Source organism: Marmota flaviventris, chromosome 12 (assembly GCF_047511675.1).
Source record: "Marmota flaviventris isolate mMarFla1 chromosome 12, mMarFla1.hap1, whole genome shotgun sequence".
Lineage (NCBI taxonomy): Eukaryota > Metazoa > Chordata > Mammalia > Rodentia > Sciuridae > Marmota > Marmota flaviventris.
The window spans coordinates 105,830,986-105,849,238 of record NC_092509.1 but is presented as its reverse complement, the minus strand read 5'-3'; the positions used below and the strand labels follow the sequence as shown (position 1 = coordinate 105,849,238).

At 36.7% G+C, this 18,253-nt stretch overlaps 1 protein-coding gene across 5 annotated transcripts in view; it reads right to left on the bottom strand.

The window, feature by feature from the left end:
* The window catches only part of Nme7 (NME/NM23 family member 7), a 181,594-nt gene that overhangs the window by 32,286 nt on the left and 131,055 nt on the right, over window positions 1-18,253 (bottom strand). For 4 of the 5 annotated variants that reach the window (XM_027922839.3, XM_027922838.3, XM_071600337.1 and 1 more), the window contains one exon: window positions 4,664-4,771. The exons of the other annotated variant lie outside the window; for it this stretch is intronic. In XM_027922839.3, the coding sequence (XP_027778640.1) occupies window positions 4,664-4,771 (108 nt within the window). The remainder of the gene's footprint in view (window positions 1-4,663; window positions 4,772-18,253) is intronic. 5 annotated transcript variants of the gene reach the window in all.

The window sequence follows — 18,253 nt, the reverse complement described above, 5'->3', positions numbered from 1 at the left end:
ATTCAGCAACTTTGAGAATTTCAATTTCTGTGCATACAAAGTGATGGCTATTCCTGCTGGAGATGACCCTAAAAAGAGGGTCTGGGGAACAGACAAAAGACTGAAAGACAGAAAAGTGAGAGTTCTTGCAGTGAAGCAGAGGAAAGGGGAGAAAATGAAACTCGTGACATGGGTGAGATGAGGACTGTCACTGGAGGGCAGAGGGAAGGCGAGGCAGGGGACTCCTAAATGAAAAGGCGCCATTCCTTCCCTAGTGTGGAGGGCAGAGCAAGTGCCTCCTCGGGAGGACCACATGCCACACAGCAATGGACCCTTGCAGCATCCTGCGAGTACTGCAGGCAGGGCCACTTAGCAAGGCTGCTGGCAAGCAAAGGCATAACTGAACACATTCACTTTGAATTCTGCTTGTTATTTTCAGGGGTGTCAAGGTCATGGAAGTCAAGAAAAAACTGAGAAATTGCTGTAGACTGAAAGAGACGAAAGAAAAAACTAACTGCAGTGTATGATGCCGAGCTGGCTCCGGCTACTGAGGCACCTGATTGAGACAACTGGTGAAGCTGGGATGGACTCTGAGAATTAGGATAGTGATGTACCTGCCCATGTTGACCTCCTAAGTATAAGATGACTGAAAAGGTCTTTTTTTTATGTTAAAAAATATACCCTAAAGTATTCAGAAGTATAGGACATTAGGTTGACAACTGACTCTCAAATGTTCATTTTAAAACATTTATTTTTTTGTATTGTAATTGCAACTTTTCTAGAAGTTTGAAAACTTTTTTTTAAAAAAAATTTGAATCTTTGAGGGGTGGGTCTGAGCATCAGTATTTGAAAAACTGCCTGAGTGATTCTAATGTGCAACCAAGGTTAGGTACTACTGGTAGAGAGTCGATATTTTCATCATTAGAAAATGTTACATATTTTTCACTGAGTGCAGGAACCATAATTTATTTAATCAAACTCTTTCCTCTTTTCCTCCCAAAATCACTCTTTGAAAAGCAAGAAAGAATCTCCTTACATGTCAGGAAAGAAAGAATTTCTCCCCTATGAGTACTTAGTTCCATGTGGAAATACATGAACAAAGAGACACTGCACAGTAATAACTTAATTACGATCATTTGTTGGGCAGTTATTATTTGTTAGGTACTATGCTATCTGATAAGGCAGGCACTGTCCTTATTTACCTTCATAGGCACAGCAAGATAAGCTACTTGCCCAAGAGGACAGAGCTATTTTGACTCCTGGCAATACTATTACCGTAGAGAGAAGCAAAGTACTTTGAAAACACACAAACGGGCCTTCCAAGTGTCATGGAAGGTTTCTCAGAGGAGGGGATACAGGAGCTATCTTTAGACATGTACATTCTTTCCAACTTTAATTACTACAAATATTCATCCATGAACATCTGTGCAGATAACTTTCCATTTTGAAGTCAGAATGCCAGAATCTTCCTTTGGTTAGATTGTAAGAAGTAGAATTGTGGGAAATGCCCCCAAGATTTTAATACCTGTTGCCCCTAAGCTGTCCCAGTAATATGAGTAGATCTATTTTACTGCAGCCTTTCAAGCAGTGGGCAGTATTACTTTAAAAATTCTTTGCTATGAATCATGATTTCTCCAATTACTAGTTAGGTGGACATTTTCTCCATTGATGCTTTCACACCTAAATTTAAGAGCTTTGGCATTACTGCCACAGAGTGCCAGAGCACACAGCCAGTGAGAGAACATTCCAGGATGTCTCATGTTATAAACATGGTTCTGCCCTATAATTACAAAAATGACTTTTGTCACCACCAGCAGCATCAAAAGAAATCAGATTTCTATATTCGTGCTAAGACCTTTGACCTTCCAACTTACTGTGAACTCTATGAGAACAGAGAAATTGTCCCGTTTGATTTAAAATGCTGTCACAATGCCGGCAAGTGAAACAAGTGCTAAAACTGTCTACTGTACAAATACATATGGGAAATAATGGATGATGGAAAAATATAAACTGAAATCACACTTTCAGCTCTATACATGTGACACAAACACAGCTCAGCAAACATCACATTAGGGCAAGATGAAGTAAGACTCCTTTGTCTTTTCTTGCTGTTTGAACAGGATGGCAATTCACTCTGCCTGTGACATTCAGCTTTATGCCTCCTGTCCCACAGGAGCTGCCTTTCAAAAGGATCTTGGGTTGGGTGATAAATGTTAAGGTCACTCTACCCAAAACAATGCTCCTTTAATGACCAGCAGTGCTAAAGAACCAAGTCCTTCCTGGAAAAGGGAGCTGGTCTTAGCGTCACCCTGAACTACTCTTTAGAGCCCTATGGGCAGATAACTCTTGGACTTTTGGCCTGTAAGTGCTTTCATATTACTTTATTATTTAAAGACAAATAAAGCCAGCAAATCATTATTTCCTAACTAATAGCACATCCCTGGCCCTGTCAGCATTCTCTATTCCATTTTATCGATAACAGGATGAGTCATCCAAGTTGCACCAAGTATGCACCAACCACTCTGGAAAGCAGTAAGAAGATTCCTCAGAAAACTTGGAATGGAACCACCATTTGACCCAGTTTTCCCACTCCTAGGTTTACCCCCAAAGGACTTAAAATCGGCATACTACAGTGACACAGCCACGTCAATGTTTATAGTACTTCAATTCACAATAGCAAAGCTATGAAACTAACCTAGGTATCCTTCAAATAGATGAATTGAAAAAGAAAATGTGGTATACATATACACAAAGGAATATTACCAAGTCATAAAGAAGAAAGAAATTAAGGCATTTGCCAGTATATAGATGGAACTGGATGGAGTCTGTCATACTAAGTGAAATAAGCCAGTCCTCCCAAACCAAAGAATGAATGCTCTCTCTGACATATTGATGCTAACACACAATTGGGTGGGGGCGGAAGAAGTTCATCTGATTAAACAAAGGGGAATGAAGGAAAGGGAAGGGGTATGGGAATAGGAAAAACAATAGAATGAATTGGACATAACTTTCCTATGCTCGTATATGAATACATGATCAATGAAACTCCACATCATGCAAAACCAATAAATTGGGATCCTAATTAGAATAAGTTATACTCCATGGATGTATTAATATGTCAAAATGCAGTCTACTGTCATGTATATCTAAAAAGAACAAAGTTTTAGAAAAATACGCAAGTAGGCTGCTAGAGCACCAACTTCCAGTTTTTGATTAATTCTTCAGACTGCACAGTTGATAATTTGCAATGAAATCTTCAATGCAGCGATATTAGATATTAGTCATTTAGTAAATGTCTTTATAAACTGAAGGCAGCAATAATCTATTTTAAATTGTATGAACAAAACCACAGGCATACTTGGGATAACATTTGCAAGGCGTATAAATTTCATGGTTAATAATATTTGGTTTCACTGAGTAATAGTCTCTATTCCAATCTAATGTATAGGCCCTAAACTAACAAAAGGAAAAGAGAATATTTATAAAACAGGTGAATTTAAAATAAACATGTAATCCTTTAGGTAATTAAAAACAAAACTTGTTATATTTTTCTATTTCACAAGTATGTCAAAATTTCATATTGAGGTTCACAGTTTAGATAAGACTTCAGTAGATGACATCTTGGATTATAGCAGAATATCTTGATGAAGCTAATACAACAGAAACAAAACTGGTGGGAATAAATTTAATAGAATAAGTCTGTGTCTTGCATGAAAAAAAGTACGTTTTGCATAAAAAGATACACATATGCATGGAGGTGGATAGACTCATGGAGATATGTCTTTTAATTTCATTTAGTTTCTTTTGATACTTAAATTTTTTTTCAACTAATAAATTAAAAATTAACTTTTTAAACTTTTTTTTTAAAGTTTCTTTCTTTGTTTTGGTCTAGAAACAACTTTCTTAACCCCAAATCAGATCAATTTTTACATTTCTTTTTTTTAGAATTTTTATCACCATTTCTTAATTTATTCTACTAGATGAGAAACCAAAATATGGGTCTGTTGCTTATTAACTGTTTCATTTGGGTCTGTTTCTTAATCTTTGTGAGTCTAACTTGCGTGTTCCTGAAAAACTAGATCTAACTTTACCAGTCTATTAGAGTTGCCATGACAATTAGTAGCAATAACTCATAAAAAGCACTTATCATGGTAGGGCCTGGCACATAGAAAGTTACTAAGTGGCAGCTATTACTTTTAATGCTATCACATTGCATACCGCAGTTCTTAATTCCATTGGAATATTTTCATGGCTTAGAATAAAGATACTATTGCCTGCTTTAAAATTATATTTTATAAGATTCAATTATGTTATAGTTTCTTATTAAATTATTTTAAACTATAATATATGGCAATCAGGAAAAAAAACAACAACACTTAATTCTTTGAAGCTGGCCCAGTTATATGCACCACACTAGTTTGGACTTCTTTTTTAAGGAGATGACGTCTCATTATGTTGCCCAGACTGGACTGGAGCTGCAGCTCCTGTGCTCAAGCAATCCCCTCGCCTCAGGTGCACACCACTGTGCCCAGCCATGGTTTTGTCTTCTACAGTCTGAAGTTATCAGATGTCCAAGTAACAGTGCGGTGGAAGAATATGAAATGGTTTCTTACATGCCAACTGCTGAGAGTATTTCTGAGTGTGTGATATGATTAAACATAAGGTCTACCTTTCTTTCCCTTACCTCTAACAGGCCATCCTCTGGCAGATCAGTACAGTGAACAGCATTTTGGATCTTAGTCTTACCGAAGATTGCTCTAAGGGTTCCAGGGCGTAAATGCCGGGCAATTTCCTAGTAAATACATACAGATTAAAGTTAGTTATATAGTGTTGACAAGAAAAACACTAAGTTATACAAAACACATGAATGACTTTATTTATGAAATACATGTTATACATTGAAGATGCTGATTTTTCCTGGAAACCACATGGATATATGAAAATTTTAGGCAGTGAAACTTCTCAGTTTACTTATAAGGCTAATTCTGTGGCTCAGGGTAGAGTCCACTATAACTTATGTCAGGGGGCAAACAATAATTATATTTCTTTTTATCAACAGACTATTGGAATCACACAAAATACAAATCCAGTTCATTACTATAAGAATTGTATTTTTAAAGACTTGTATTTTATAAAGATCCTAACAATATGGATAAGCTTAATGCAAGAGCCTTTCAAACTCCACAAAATTTCTGCCATATTCATCCCCTCTACAACCTTGCCTGCTCAGCTCCATCAAGTGCTTGGTTCTTTTAATGCACATAAGGACTAGAAAGTCATCTCAGGTATTCTTGCAGTGGGAAGAATAATTCTGGCTTCAAGAATGACCTCTAAGATCAAATTAATAACTAATTAATTAATTAAAATCAAAAGCACCAAATAGAATGGTGATTAGCAAAATTGAAAACCAAGAGAAGGTTTAATTATCTACAGCTGTGTGTATTTGCGTGTCAGTGTTTACTGAATAATAGGTTTATCTGACTGATAAATTGCTTCCATAATAAGCTATTCTGTTTCAGTTCTTCACAATATAGGAGAGAGATGCAAGAATGAAAATGACCTTTTATTTAAGAAGCAAATTAAATTAAAAAGAGCTCTGTGAAATTGACTAATACTAGAACTATGAAGAAAGAGACTTCTGTGATCAAGTGTAGAGTACCTTCACATAACGATTGGTACATGGTGTGTAAATCAGTACATCACTAGACTAATTCCAGGGAGCTTTAAGTACAAGGGAAAGATATACACTACAGGACAATCACAGTAGTAGTGATAGAAATAAGTAGATAAATATGAAGAAGGGCAATCACAGCTTCAGTCCTGGCCACATTAAAATAGCTGAGACAAGACTCTAAAGCCTGTTTTAATCAAGCCTTCATTTCACAGACAACAGGGTAATAAAACAATATCAAAGGCCAACGTGCAGTCGCCACAATTAAAACACCAAGTGTATGTGTTTCCAGCCATTACTGGGACTCTCCGATGACACAAATGTGCAACCCCATACTTACTCATGCAGTTATAGTTCTGTATTCCTGGGAGATAAGCAATAGCAGACTAAGTGACAACTAAAAATGATAATGAAACACAGGGAAGGAATCAGAGAAGGAAAGAAAATGAGGGAAGATTTTCTGCTAAGTCTGAGGGACCTATGCCTCGGATTTAGAAAGAGTAACTGCAAAATTAAACTCAATTATTTATTTACTAGTTTCAAGAATGAACCAGCTGAGAGTTCACAGTAAACTTCCTTTTTGGGGGGGGGGGGTTTGGGTACTGAGGATTGAACTCAGGGGCACTCCACCACTGAGCTACATCCCCATATCCCCAACCCTATTTTGTATTTTATTTAGAGACAGGGTCTCACTAAGTTGCGTAGTGCCTCACTTTAGCTGAGGCTGGCTTTGAACTTGTGATCCTCCTGCCTTAGACTCCCGAGATGCTGGAATGAGGCATGTGCTCCCGTACCCAGCCTAAATATATTTGCATTAGATACTGCATGAATTGACTGTATTTGACTATATTTGAGGAATAACATCTGGTTTATGAACTCTCAGGCTTCACATGTAACTTTCTGTTAAGTAGAAATTAGCTAACAGTCACTAGTATGGCAATATGTAAAAACGTGGATGTGTAACTGATGTGATTCTGCAATCTGTATACGGGGTAAAAATGGGAGTTCATAACCCACTTGAATCAAATGTATGAAATATGATATGTTAAGAGCTTTGTAATGTTTTGAACAACCAATAATAATAATAATAATAAAAAGAAATTAGCTGTAATGTAAATCATGTTATTACACAATTTAAAATCTCATATGGCTCACATTTTATTTGTACTGAACAGCACTGCCATCAGTAATGTGGAATATTAGATGGTTTTAGAAATGTTAATCTTAGTCTAGAATCTTGACTGCTCACTGCAATTTTATAGGGAATCAGAGAGAACCTGGGACAGTTTAGGAAGTTAATCTTTTGAAGTGATATTGGTGTTTGGTTGGATCTTTGGATATTCTCTTCCATTAGTACTAGATATACTGTTAGTATAACCAGGTTAATCATCTGTAAAAGACAAACATTGTCAGCTTTGTCAGCATATGGGGATTTGTGAGATTTGTATGAAATGATATATCCTTTAAAAAATGCAAGTACAATGTAAGTGCCTTGTGTAAGACAGCAGTTGTTTCTCCCGTCGAGTGTACACTGTTCAGTGTGGCCAGACATTGTTAAAACACGTTAGGGCATTACCTCATTCAATTCAGTCTTGTACACTGAACCTAGGCCTTTAAGATAACAAGATCGTTCCACTAACTGCTGAGATTTATGTTTCATTATAGGACAAATATACTTAAATTTTATAAGATATGTGTTCTGTTATATAAATTGGGTAAACCCATATTAACATGAGTTTAATAGCCTATTGCTATTTCTGATGGTACTTCTATCATACTCCTGCTAGGTAAGAGTTTTTGGCTAGAGGACTACTTGGTTATCAGGGAAATTCCTACACCTAATTCATGTATACATGAATGAAACAACCCTCCTCACTCCCTTCAGTGCCAAAGGAAAAGGTATTTTTTACTATATATACCTTTTCTTTTACTATATAACCCTCCCATTTCTTTGCCACTTCCTTTCCTTTTACTATATAACCCTCCCATTTCTTTGCCACTCTAAATCAGGAAACTTCTTCTACTGTAATTTCCTTTCTCCTATATTTTCAACTTCTTCCCAACAGCTTCTTCCTTGCATCCTATATAAGTGAAGATGTGTTTATTGTTATTAAAATAAATCTAATTCTACCCCATCCGCCCTCAATACCTCCTCCTCTTAAACTCCCTCTCTTCATGAATGAAACCACTGTTGAACCAAGTAACCTAGGCCAAAAGTCATCCCAAGACTATCTCTCTCCTGGGGCCCTGCATCCAATCTGTTATCATGTCATGTGGATTCTTTCGTTTGTTTTAGATGTTGATGGACCTTATTTTATTTATTTATATGTGGTGCTGAGAATCGAACCCAGTGCCTTACACATGCTAGACAAGTGCTCTACCTCTAAGCCAATCCCAGCCTATGTCATGTGAATTCTATTCCTTTAGCACAGCATTCTTTCCTCATTTTCCAAGCCTACCCCTACTGCTACAGTTCACTCTTCCATCTTGCTTAGACTACTTCCTTGTCTGTATCATTAAATATTTATTTCCTTTGTTTGCTTACACATCTGTCTCTCTCTTTTAAATGCCTCAAGGACAGCCATATATAAGTCTTAGTCTTTGTATATCCAATATACTCATGAAAGATTCACTGAATAACAATATGAATGATTTAGTAGATGAGTGAATGAATGAATGAAACAATGAATGAAATTTATGTACTGCATTACTGCATTAATGATATAGCAGAGAAACTAGGCTTCCTGGTTTGGTTAGAAATAGTCTAAGCCCCTTTGGCTATATTATACTCTTCAGAAATGTCTGTTTTAGGCAGTTCTAAAAAGAAGTCTTTTGAAATGTAAGTAATCACCAATTACTTCATCTATTTTGTGAGTTGGTAGTTTGTATAACAGATTTTCTCAAACTAGGGCACACCTGTTTGAGAATGAAATCAAGAACTCTGAGCACTAATCCCATAGCTCTGAAAGTGACTTGCTTTGCGACCTTGATTGAGGATAATATTACTGCTTATATCATAGATATAAAATGCCATGTGGCAAACATGTGAGATGAGAGCAATCCATCAGAGTAGCACTGGACTTACCAGTACATGTTCTGAATTATTTTTCCAGTTGGGATATTAAGATACATCTGAATTGCCCGAAGAACCACTAAATCTTCTGGTGAATATTCATAGTGCAGAAAGGACCAATTCACTCTGCACACAAGAGATCACATTATAGTAGGTGATCTTTCATCTTATTTGTTGGATTTTCCTATTACTATAGCCTAGTCCTAAAATATATACCCCTCTATAATGTATTAACTTACATTCTTATGTATGCTATTGAGACAAGATCCTCATTTATAAAGGAAAGAATAAAGAATAAAGTCTATTCTTGATAGTTGCAATATCAAGCATATTTCCTTGGCATCCTATCTATCTATCCACCTCATTTATTTGTATACAGAATACACTGAATTATTCTATTAATGAGAGTATTAAATACATCAGAGTATCACATTACTTAAAGTTGTTGCCTTCAGGAAGTAAGTAGCTTGTTTTTCTTGCCTAAGTCTTTAATGCAGAAAGACATTTTTCTTTTGGTCATTAATTATAATAACTATTTTTTTGATATTTATTTTTTAGCTGTAGATGAATACAATACCTTTATTTTATTTATTTATTTTTATGTGGTCCTGAGGATTGAACTCAGGGCCTTGCACATGCTAGGCGAGTGCTCTACCGTTGAGCCACAACCCCGGCCCCTATAATAGCCATTTTAAAAAGAAAAAAAAAATTTTCAGGCATTACATTCTAAAGGTAAATTTATGCTCCTCCCACATTCATTCTCTCTTCCTAACAGACAGAATTGTAAACTGTGAGTATGATCTTGAAATATCAAATTCACACTGTTAAAAAAACATTCCATTTCCTCATTGTCTTCTAGATTATCTGATCTTTGCTTCTCCCTGACAAAGCAGTGTTCAGAATGCATTATAAAAATTCTACTTTCGTTATACTACTGGAATGAAACAATCTTTTAAAAAATAAATGATAAGTTTGAACTCCAACTAGTCTCTATAGGTGAGTATTCTGGAAAACCACAGGAAAAGTAATTTCAAAACTGTCACTTGATAATAATTGGAACAAATCTGGCAAACCACAGTTTTGTTCTTCTGTTAGCACCTCAAGTACAACATGTCCTACATCAAACCAATTACCTTCCCTACCATTCCTCCCTCCCAATTACCCACCAGTTCCATTTTTCTTCTTCGATTCCTAATGGCGTGACTATCATTCAAATGTTCAGGCTAGATAACACAGGACTATTTCCAATGGCTTCATTCAATACCTACACCTAATGGGGAGTACTAGGTCATCACCTAATTTAGCTCATTTGTTAATCTGTCCCTCCATGTATTCAGTAGTTATTTATTGATACTTAAATATATGAGATACTGGTCCTAGAGATAAGGAAATGAAAACTAATAAGATGGTAATTTTATTCAAAGAGGTCACACTCTTACAAGAAGTCAGGTAAACAAATAGCCAGTGTGTATGATGATTGTTTAACAACAAACTGTAAAAATACAACAGTAAGGATTGGATTTGTATTGTTTTCCCAGTACAATTACTCCCACCACAGCAGAACATGTAGGGACGTAATACTAACCACTGCGCCCTGCAAGCTGGTGCCACCAGCCGCAACACACTCCCCCAAAGCCCTTGCAGTGCAACCAGAGCTGTCCCAGAGATAGATGCCAAGTGTGCAGGAGCAGCAGGCAGCACCTCCAGGTACCCACCCCGGGTTTCACAGGGTCCTCTTGGTCTGCCAACATCTCTCCCCTCTTCCCAGCTACTGCTTCAGTTCAACAAGATGAGAGGGGAGTCAGACTGATACAGCTTCTCCCTGACTCAAACACTGCTGATGGCTCCCCTTTCCAACATCTAAACAGGCAAAGCATGATAAATAAGGAACTTCTCAATCCTGCCTTTTACTTTTATTTCCTCATGCATTTCTATGCGATTTTGCTTTAAAATTAGAAGTGAAAAAAATCTAATGAACATAAAAGAAAAATGACTTGCACTGAGACCTTTAAATTCTTTTGATACCTGAAATCCTTGTCAAACTCTAGGAGGTGGAGAGGCTTAGCGATACATTTCACCATACTGTGTTCATGTGATTCCTTCCTGCATGTTTTCCCCCTCTTCTCTGGTCAGTAAAACTCCAAGCACTCAGAAATGACCTCCATGAAGCACATCTCCAGCCCCAGCTGCAGTTAACAGCTCTGTGCTACAAGGGGCCTATTAAGTACGGTGGCTTTTGTGGTAACTGCAACTGTTTTGTCAGTTTGTGTGAGAGCACGGATAATATCTGTCTTATTCTCTGCTGTATCTGGAATACTGAGAACATGGCCCAGTATGTGACAGGTGCTCAATTAACATTGGATAAGCATGTAAAAACCTGGGAATCTCTTCTGAGAGCTGATCAATCCACTGGAAACAGGGATGTGCTGTATTTATTTTAGCATCTCTTACAGCATCAGGGCATCTCACACAAGGAGGTTCTTAATATATGATGCCTGCATTGGACTAAATCTTCTCTAGGCATTTCATTTTCTAAAGAAATCAGAAACTACGCATCATGATTTATGAAATATACATATTTCTAAACTATACAAAAGGTTAAAATGTACCAAATACACTGACAAACTGAATTGCAAAAAGGGTAAAGATGAACTCTAGGCAGCACAGGACCATGACCAGAATTTACATGGGGGAATCTCAATAAAATCAGAAGATTTCTCCTGCATGAGAAAGAACTGTGACCACTTCTCTAACTGTTGCTTTTAGATGGTACTTCACCTGGTAGGGTGGAAACCTGAGACTCATGCAAATAACAAAACAGTGCCACAGGCTCTAGACACCATGTTGCAGCTCTGTCTGGGCACAAGCTTCCTAGTAACCTACATTATTTTTTATTTATTTAAAAAATTTTGATGCTATATCCTATATAATAAATTAATTCATTTTTAATGCCCAAAGGTACATTTTGTAACAAGTACATGTTGGAAAATACATAAGAAAATAACCTATAGGACACGAGTTCTATAAGTATTTTACTATTTTTGTTTTGCTTTGTTTGAATGTGTGTATTTTATCTTATGGCAGAAATAAACATCTGATCATACCTGTTTCTTTTTCACTTCAGTGAGAGGTCTGTCCTTTCAACTGAATGTTCATACTATACTCGGTCTCCACAAGAAGCACACCTGGAGCTGGGCAGAGTGTTGAATGCCTGTAATCCAGCAACTTGGGAGGATGAGGTAGGAGGATTGCAAGTTCAAAGCCAGCCTTAGCAACTTAGTGAGGCCCTAAGCAACTTTGCCAGATACTGTCTCAAAAGAAAAAATTAAAAGGGCTAGGGATATGGTTCAATGATTAAGCACCCTGAGTTCAATCCTCAATACCAACATAAGAGAGAGAAAGAAGCACATGTGGCTTGGCTAGCAGGTGCCTCTCTGTGCTTGTATGGAGACACACAATAACCACACTGCAGCTACTTTCCAGGGCATTTAACCTTGAACTCACTGCCATTTAACACTAATCAAAACCTTGATTTAGAGAAAAATTATGTATAGAAGATTTATTAAAGGAAATAAAACAAACACACCATTTCTTTTAGAACTCTACTCCTATACTGCAAAAACCATGGGGTCGGATCATTTTGACTTTTCCTACAATTGCCAACACACTGGGGTGACACCATTGGCTTCTTATAAGGAACAGTCTAAGAAACTAGTCATTACTCAGGACAGTACATTCTAAGTCACTTTAGTGTGTTCTTAAGAGATCCATGAAGGAATTTTCTCTCAGGTATAAGGAAAAATGGGGCTTTTTGTAAGCTACTCATTTGTTTACCTCGTGGACACCATCAGTCTTATCATCTGATTGCATGGAAGTCTAAAAACTGAATCATGTTCTGCTCTCTTCCCCCCCACCCCACCATAATGTGGCGTGCATTTTATCATTTGGATTCTCATTTACTCTTTGTCCTGATTTCCACATTCATTTTAATTTATGTATCCTCTTGTATGGATACAATCATTTTAATTTATGTATCCTCTTGTATGGATACAATCATTCATGTTAACAGTTATTTAACGATTGGAGTAATAGGTAACTACCAATACTTCTGGTTGCAGGTACATACAGTGAATGTTTAAAAATCACGAAACTTCCATTTTATGTATTCAGTATTTCAATTTTTGAAATAGTTACTTTTATAAAGCTAACTAAACCACTGTATGACCATTTTCACTATGTATTTAATAAGCTATGTAACAGCGAGTCCTATTTTAAAGTCAGTGCTGTGGTACACGGGCTCAGTGGAACACGGGATTATGTAATTTAGCTATTAAAACATAATCATCTGTATACTGGATTCTACTTTTAGAACACAATAAAGAGATTTGAATACAACAAATAAATAGATTATCAAATTTTTATTTATATATATATATAATATATACATACATGCATACATATATATGTATTTTTTAGTTGTTGATTTTATTTATATGTGGTGCTGAGAATCGAGCCTAGTGCGTCATGCATGCTAGGCAAGCATGCTACCATTGAGCCACAACCTCAGCCCAAGACTATCAAAATTTATTAGCCCAAGTACTCCTGAGACTAACAGAGAAAGTTAACCAGTTTCCTTTTCCTGTATTCTTTTTTGGTTGGCTTGCCTCAAGAGTGTAGTATGTTTACCAAATGAGATTTTTCACATGAGAGCAAAAAATTTGAAAGATAAATTCTTGTTTTGGCTAACAGCCATTCATTCTCAAATAAATTCATGTGTGAGCTCTTTATGTACTGCCTATACAACCCAAAGTCTCACATGTGACAAGACACAAAGACGATGCAGCGCACTCCACGGCATACCAAGCTGCTGCTGCTCTCCAGCGCTCTCTGCACAGGAAGCAGCACGTTTAGATGTTAATGCACTTAGGAACCAGCACAAGCCTTGCTACCCAGAGAAAACTCCAAAGAGGCCATGAAATAATTTAAGTCGAAGTCTATTAAACTACTAGGAAGATTTTTATAAGGTGTATCGGCATATATAAGGTATATCATAGTCTCACAGTTTCCCCTTATCTGTAAGAAATATGTTCCAAGACCCGAGTGGATGCCTGAAACGATGGATAGTACCAAGCCCTATGTAGACTACATTTTTACATAGCTACCTATGGCACAGTAAGAGATTAGTAACAATAAAAAGGAATGATTATAACAGTCCACTACAATAAAATTTACCTAAAGCATATTACTTATTTATGGAATTTTTCATTTAATGTTTTTGGACCACTGCTGACCATGAGTAATGAAACTATTCAAAGTGAAACTGCAGTGATGGAGGAAGAACTACTTATGCCTAAGCCTTGACTCTGCAATGTGACCCTCGTGGACATGGGGATTTAGTGGGAAAGCTGCTGCTCCTCAGAGCTAGATGTCCTGAACAAAAGCCAAAGTTAAAAGAAGACTGGAGAACTCAGGCTGCTGGAAATGTCTTCTGAAGGTGTTTGCTTTTAAGTCTGAATCTAATGAAGTCAGAAATAGAAGTTATTAAAACATAATTTCATCCAGCCTGGCATCTATTAAAAGGATAAGATGAAATCCATTCCTACTGATTAGATGAAAAGTATCAAGGAAAAAAAGGATATCCAAAACCTTCAATAATTCATACAGACTGAATTAAACTTCACTTTTTAGTGCTGTTTGCATATTACAGAAAAATGAAGCATTTAACAAAATTTAAATCTTTTATCAGTTTTTCAACAACTAGTATCACTATCAGAAATTTGCTAAAAGGCTACCAGAGACTTGTCACTCAAAAGGTAGCCTATGGACCAACTTCCTCACATCACCTGGGAGTTTGTCATGAATGCAGAGTTTCAGGGCCCATTAGTCCAAGGGAATCACAACCTTCAGTTCAACAAGATCCCAAGGTGTTTCTGATGCATGTAAAGTTTGAGAAACACTCTGATATTGGAGAAACAAAAAAGATAGAACTCAGGTATAGTTTCTTGACCAGAAGGTGTGGAACACACATAAAAGATAACTACAGAAGGAGCATATGCCAACTTCCACATGAAAGGCAGAGATAATTAAGGGCACAGGAATTTGAAGGAAGCCAAAGGCTGACACAAGTCTGGGGCAGCTGGTAGACTCTTAAAGGAAAGACAGTACATGGGAAATAATAAAAAAGGGATTACAGTATACTCAACCCTCTCCTGCATAAGTTTATACTCCACAGTTTTATAAATTTTACATACCTAGAGCTCTGGGTGGGGTCTCAGGGCTGAGAGAAACTATTTAGTCTGAACAACTTAGTTATGGTTACTTAAAAACAGCAATGATGATCAGGTACCGAAGTTTCCAAAGACCATGGAGTGAGGAACCTCAAGAGATCACACTGGTTTATTCTGAGAGGTGTAACCTTCTGCAAACCAGGGCAGGCTTTTCCCCAACATACGTATTTCACTTTTTACATTAAATGTGTTAAAGTTAGGTTTTATTTTAGTTGTGGGAAAGCTTCTTTTTAAAGTACTTCTGAAAAGGAATTTGTTTTGGAAACTACAGACTTCCTTCATAATATGAATAGTCAATTTCTAAATTATATGTACTGTAAGTTGAAGTTTTCATTATATTTGAAGTAATGGTTGTTTTGTCACTAAACAAAACAACAACAACAAAAAACAACACATAAGGTGAAAAGGTGGCACAGGTCTGCATGGTCACATTTAAGGGCCCAAAGTCCCTCCCCCTGGCCTGGCAAGTGGCAGGAGTGTCCCACAGAAATGTAAACAAGATGTCTTCCGAGCAATATTCTGGGAACAGCCTGGCTTCATCCTGGTCATGCCAATAGCAACTGATCCAGACTCAAGCCTGGCACTGCTGTCCAGATAGGCTTGGAAAATGCCAGGCTCCTTCTTGTTCACAAGTGGTAATTTCCAAAGGTCTCAAGAAGTTTTTAAAATATCTTCCTTCCATCTCTATACTACTATAGGCCATCTCCATGATTTTTGCCATCAGGGTGGGGAGACTGAGCCTAGAGCCTCTGACATGCTAGGCTGATGTTGCAGCCTTCCTGTGACACTTGACCTCTCTTGCTGTCAGAGAAGAGTGTTCACTCCTAGCACAGCTCCAGCTTCTGGCCGTGGGCCGCAGAGCGCTCACTGCCAGCCTGCAGCCAGCTTCCTTGTCCCTGGCTCCCCTTTGCCTCCTTACTCTCCACAGAGCTACCTGACTTATTTGTTAGGAAGCGTGTGCAGACTTGCTGCAAGCTGAGCGAGTGATCCGAACAGGTCCCTGCATGCTTTCACGCTTCAGCTTCCTCCCAGGTAACTCGGAGTAAGAGTGAGATCGGTAGATAACAGTACCTATAGCTCGCCAAACTATTATTAGGGCCAAATGAAGTGCTGTACATTTAATTGTTTTATGAATCAAAAAAGAACTTTGGAAAAATATTTTATTTATCAAAATAAAACTATTAATATTTAGAAAATGTTCAGGTTTATGTAATAGCTAGAATTCATACTCATATTTAAGTATATAATAATTCTAGATGACTCAATTTTCTGAGATCTAATTAGATTCACCATAACTAAAAAATTATATATTACTTAAAAATGAAAAAAATTATCTTCTTGAATGTCAACATTTTTTAAAAGAAAGATAAAAGTGATAAAATGCCTAAAGTCGAATGAACATCTGGCACAAGGACAGACATATAGATCAATGGAATAGAATCGACAGTCCAATAACGACCTATATATCTGCTTCAAATAATTTTCCACAATGTTACCAAGCCAATTCAATGGGGGAGAGAAAAAAATTTACAACAAATGACGTTAGGACATTGTTTAGCATATGGAGAGCCACATACTTAAGAAAAAAGTTTAGTCCTTCCCTCACGCCATATACAACAATTAATTCAAATGCATCAAAGACCTAAAAGTAAAGACAAAAACTACAAAACTCTTAGAAAACAACATATCAGTAAAATGTTCATGAACTTAGATTTGGCAAAGGATTCCTATGGATGTGACATTTCTATAGAATATAACATTAAAACACAAACAGCAACAACAAATAGATAAATTAGACTTCATCAACACTGAAAATGTGTGCACTTCAAAGGACACCAACAAGAAAGTGAAAAGACAATTCTCAGAATGGGAAAAGTATTTGAAAATTATGTAACTGATAAGGGACTTGTACTTAGAATATTTAAAGAGCTCTTATAAGTCAGCAGTAAAAAAGACAAATGACCCAATTAAAAGCTGGGCAAAGGGATTGAATAGATATTTTTCCAAGGAAGATACACAAATGCATACAAATGGACAGTAAGCACAAGATGTCTGACATCATCACTCAACAAGGAAATGCAAATCAAAACCACAGTATCTCTTTAGATCTATTTGGGATGGCTAAAAGCAAAAAGACAGATAATGACAAATACTTATAAGGCTATAGAGAAACTAGGATCCTCAAACACTGCTAATGGCAAAATGGTATAACCACTTTGTAAAACAACAGTCTGGCAGCTCTTCAAACAGCTACACAGAGTTACCATATGACCCAGGAATATCACTTCTAAGAATTCACCCAAGAGAACTGAAAATACTTGTTCCACAAAAACTTGTACATAATATTCACAGGAGCATCATTCATGATAATAAAAAAAGGCAAAAACAATTCTAATGTCCATCATTTGAGAAAACAAAATGTGGAATATCTATAAAATGGAATATTATTCAGCCATTAAAGAAATTTAATACCATATATATGCTAAAATGTGGATAAACCTTGAAATATTATGCTGTATGAAAGAAATCAGTTACAAAATATCACCTATTCTGATTCCATTTATATGAAATTTCCAAAAGAGTGGAATCTACTGAGAAAGAAAGTAGATTAATGGTTGCCGAGGGCTGAAGATAGGGTGGCATTAAGAAGATGACTAAAGGTATAGGGTTTGAGGTGATGAGAATACTCTAAAATTGTCTGTGATTACTATATAATAATGAGTGGATATGTTTTTAATAAATGGTTGAATTGTACTGGCATGTGAACTATATCTCAATAAAACCGTTAAAAAATCACACATTTGGGCTGGGGATGTGGCTCAAGCGGTAGCGCGCTTGCCTAGCATGTGTGCGGCCTGGGTTCGATCCTCAGCACCATATACAAACAAAGATGTTGTATCCGCCAAAAACTGAAAAATAAATATTAAAAAATTCTCTCTCTCTCTCTAAAAAAAATTACACATTTATATCTTGCAAAGTTCACACACAGATTTTCTCACTTTGCTTTTTCAAAAACCTCTCTGAAAGAATTAATTCACAAGATACTTTCCTAGGTAATTATAAAGCTGACTTTGAACTACATCGAACATGACAAAAATAATACTTACAAGCACTTAAAGCTACATGTGTCAACATTATGTCTATTCTTTATTTCTCACAGATAATGCTACTGCACCCTTGAAACTTGGCCAGGGTCATACTTTAAGCATCTTAACCTCTATTATATCAGTGATGATAATAATA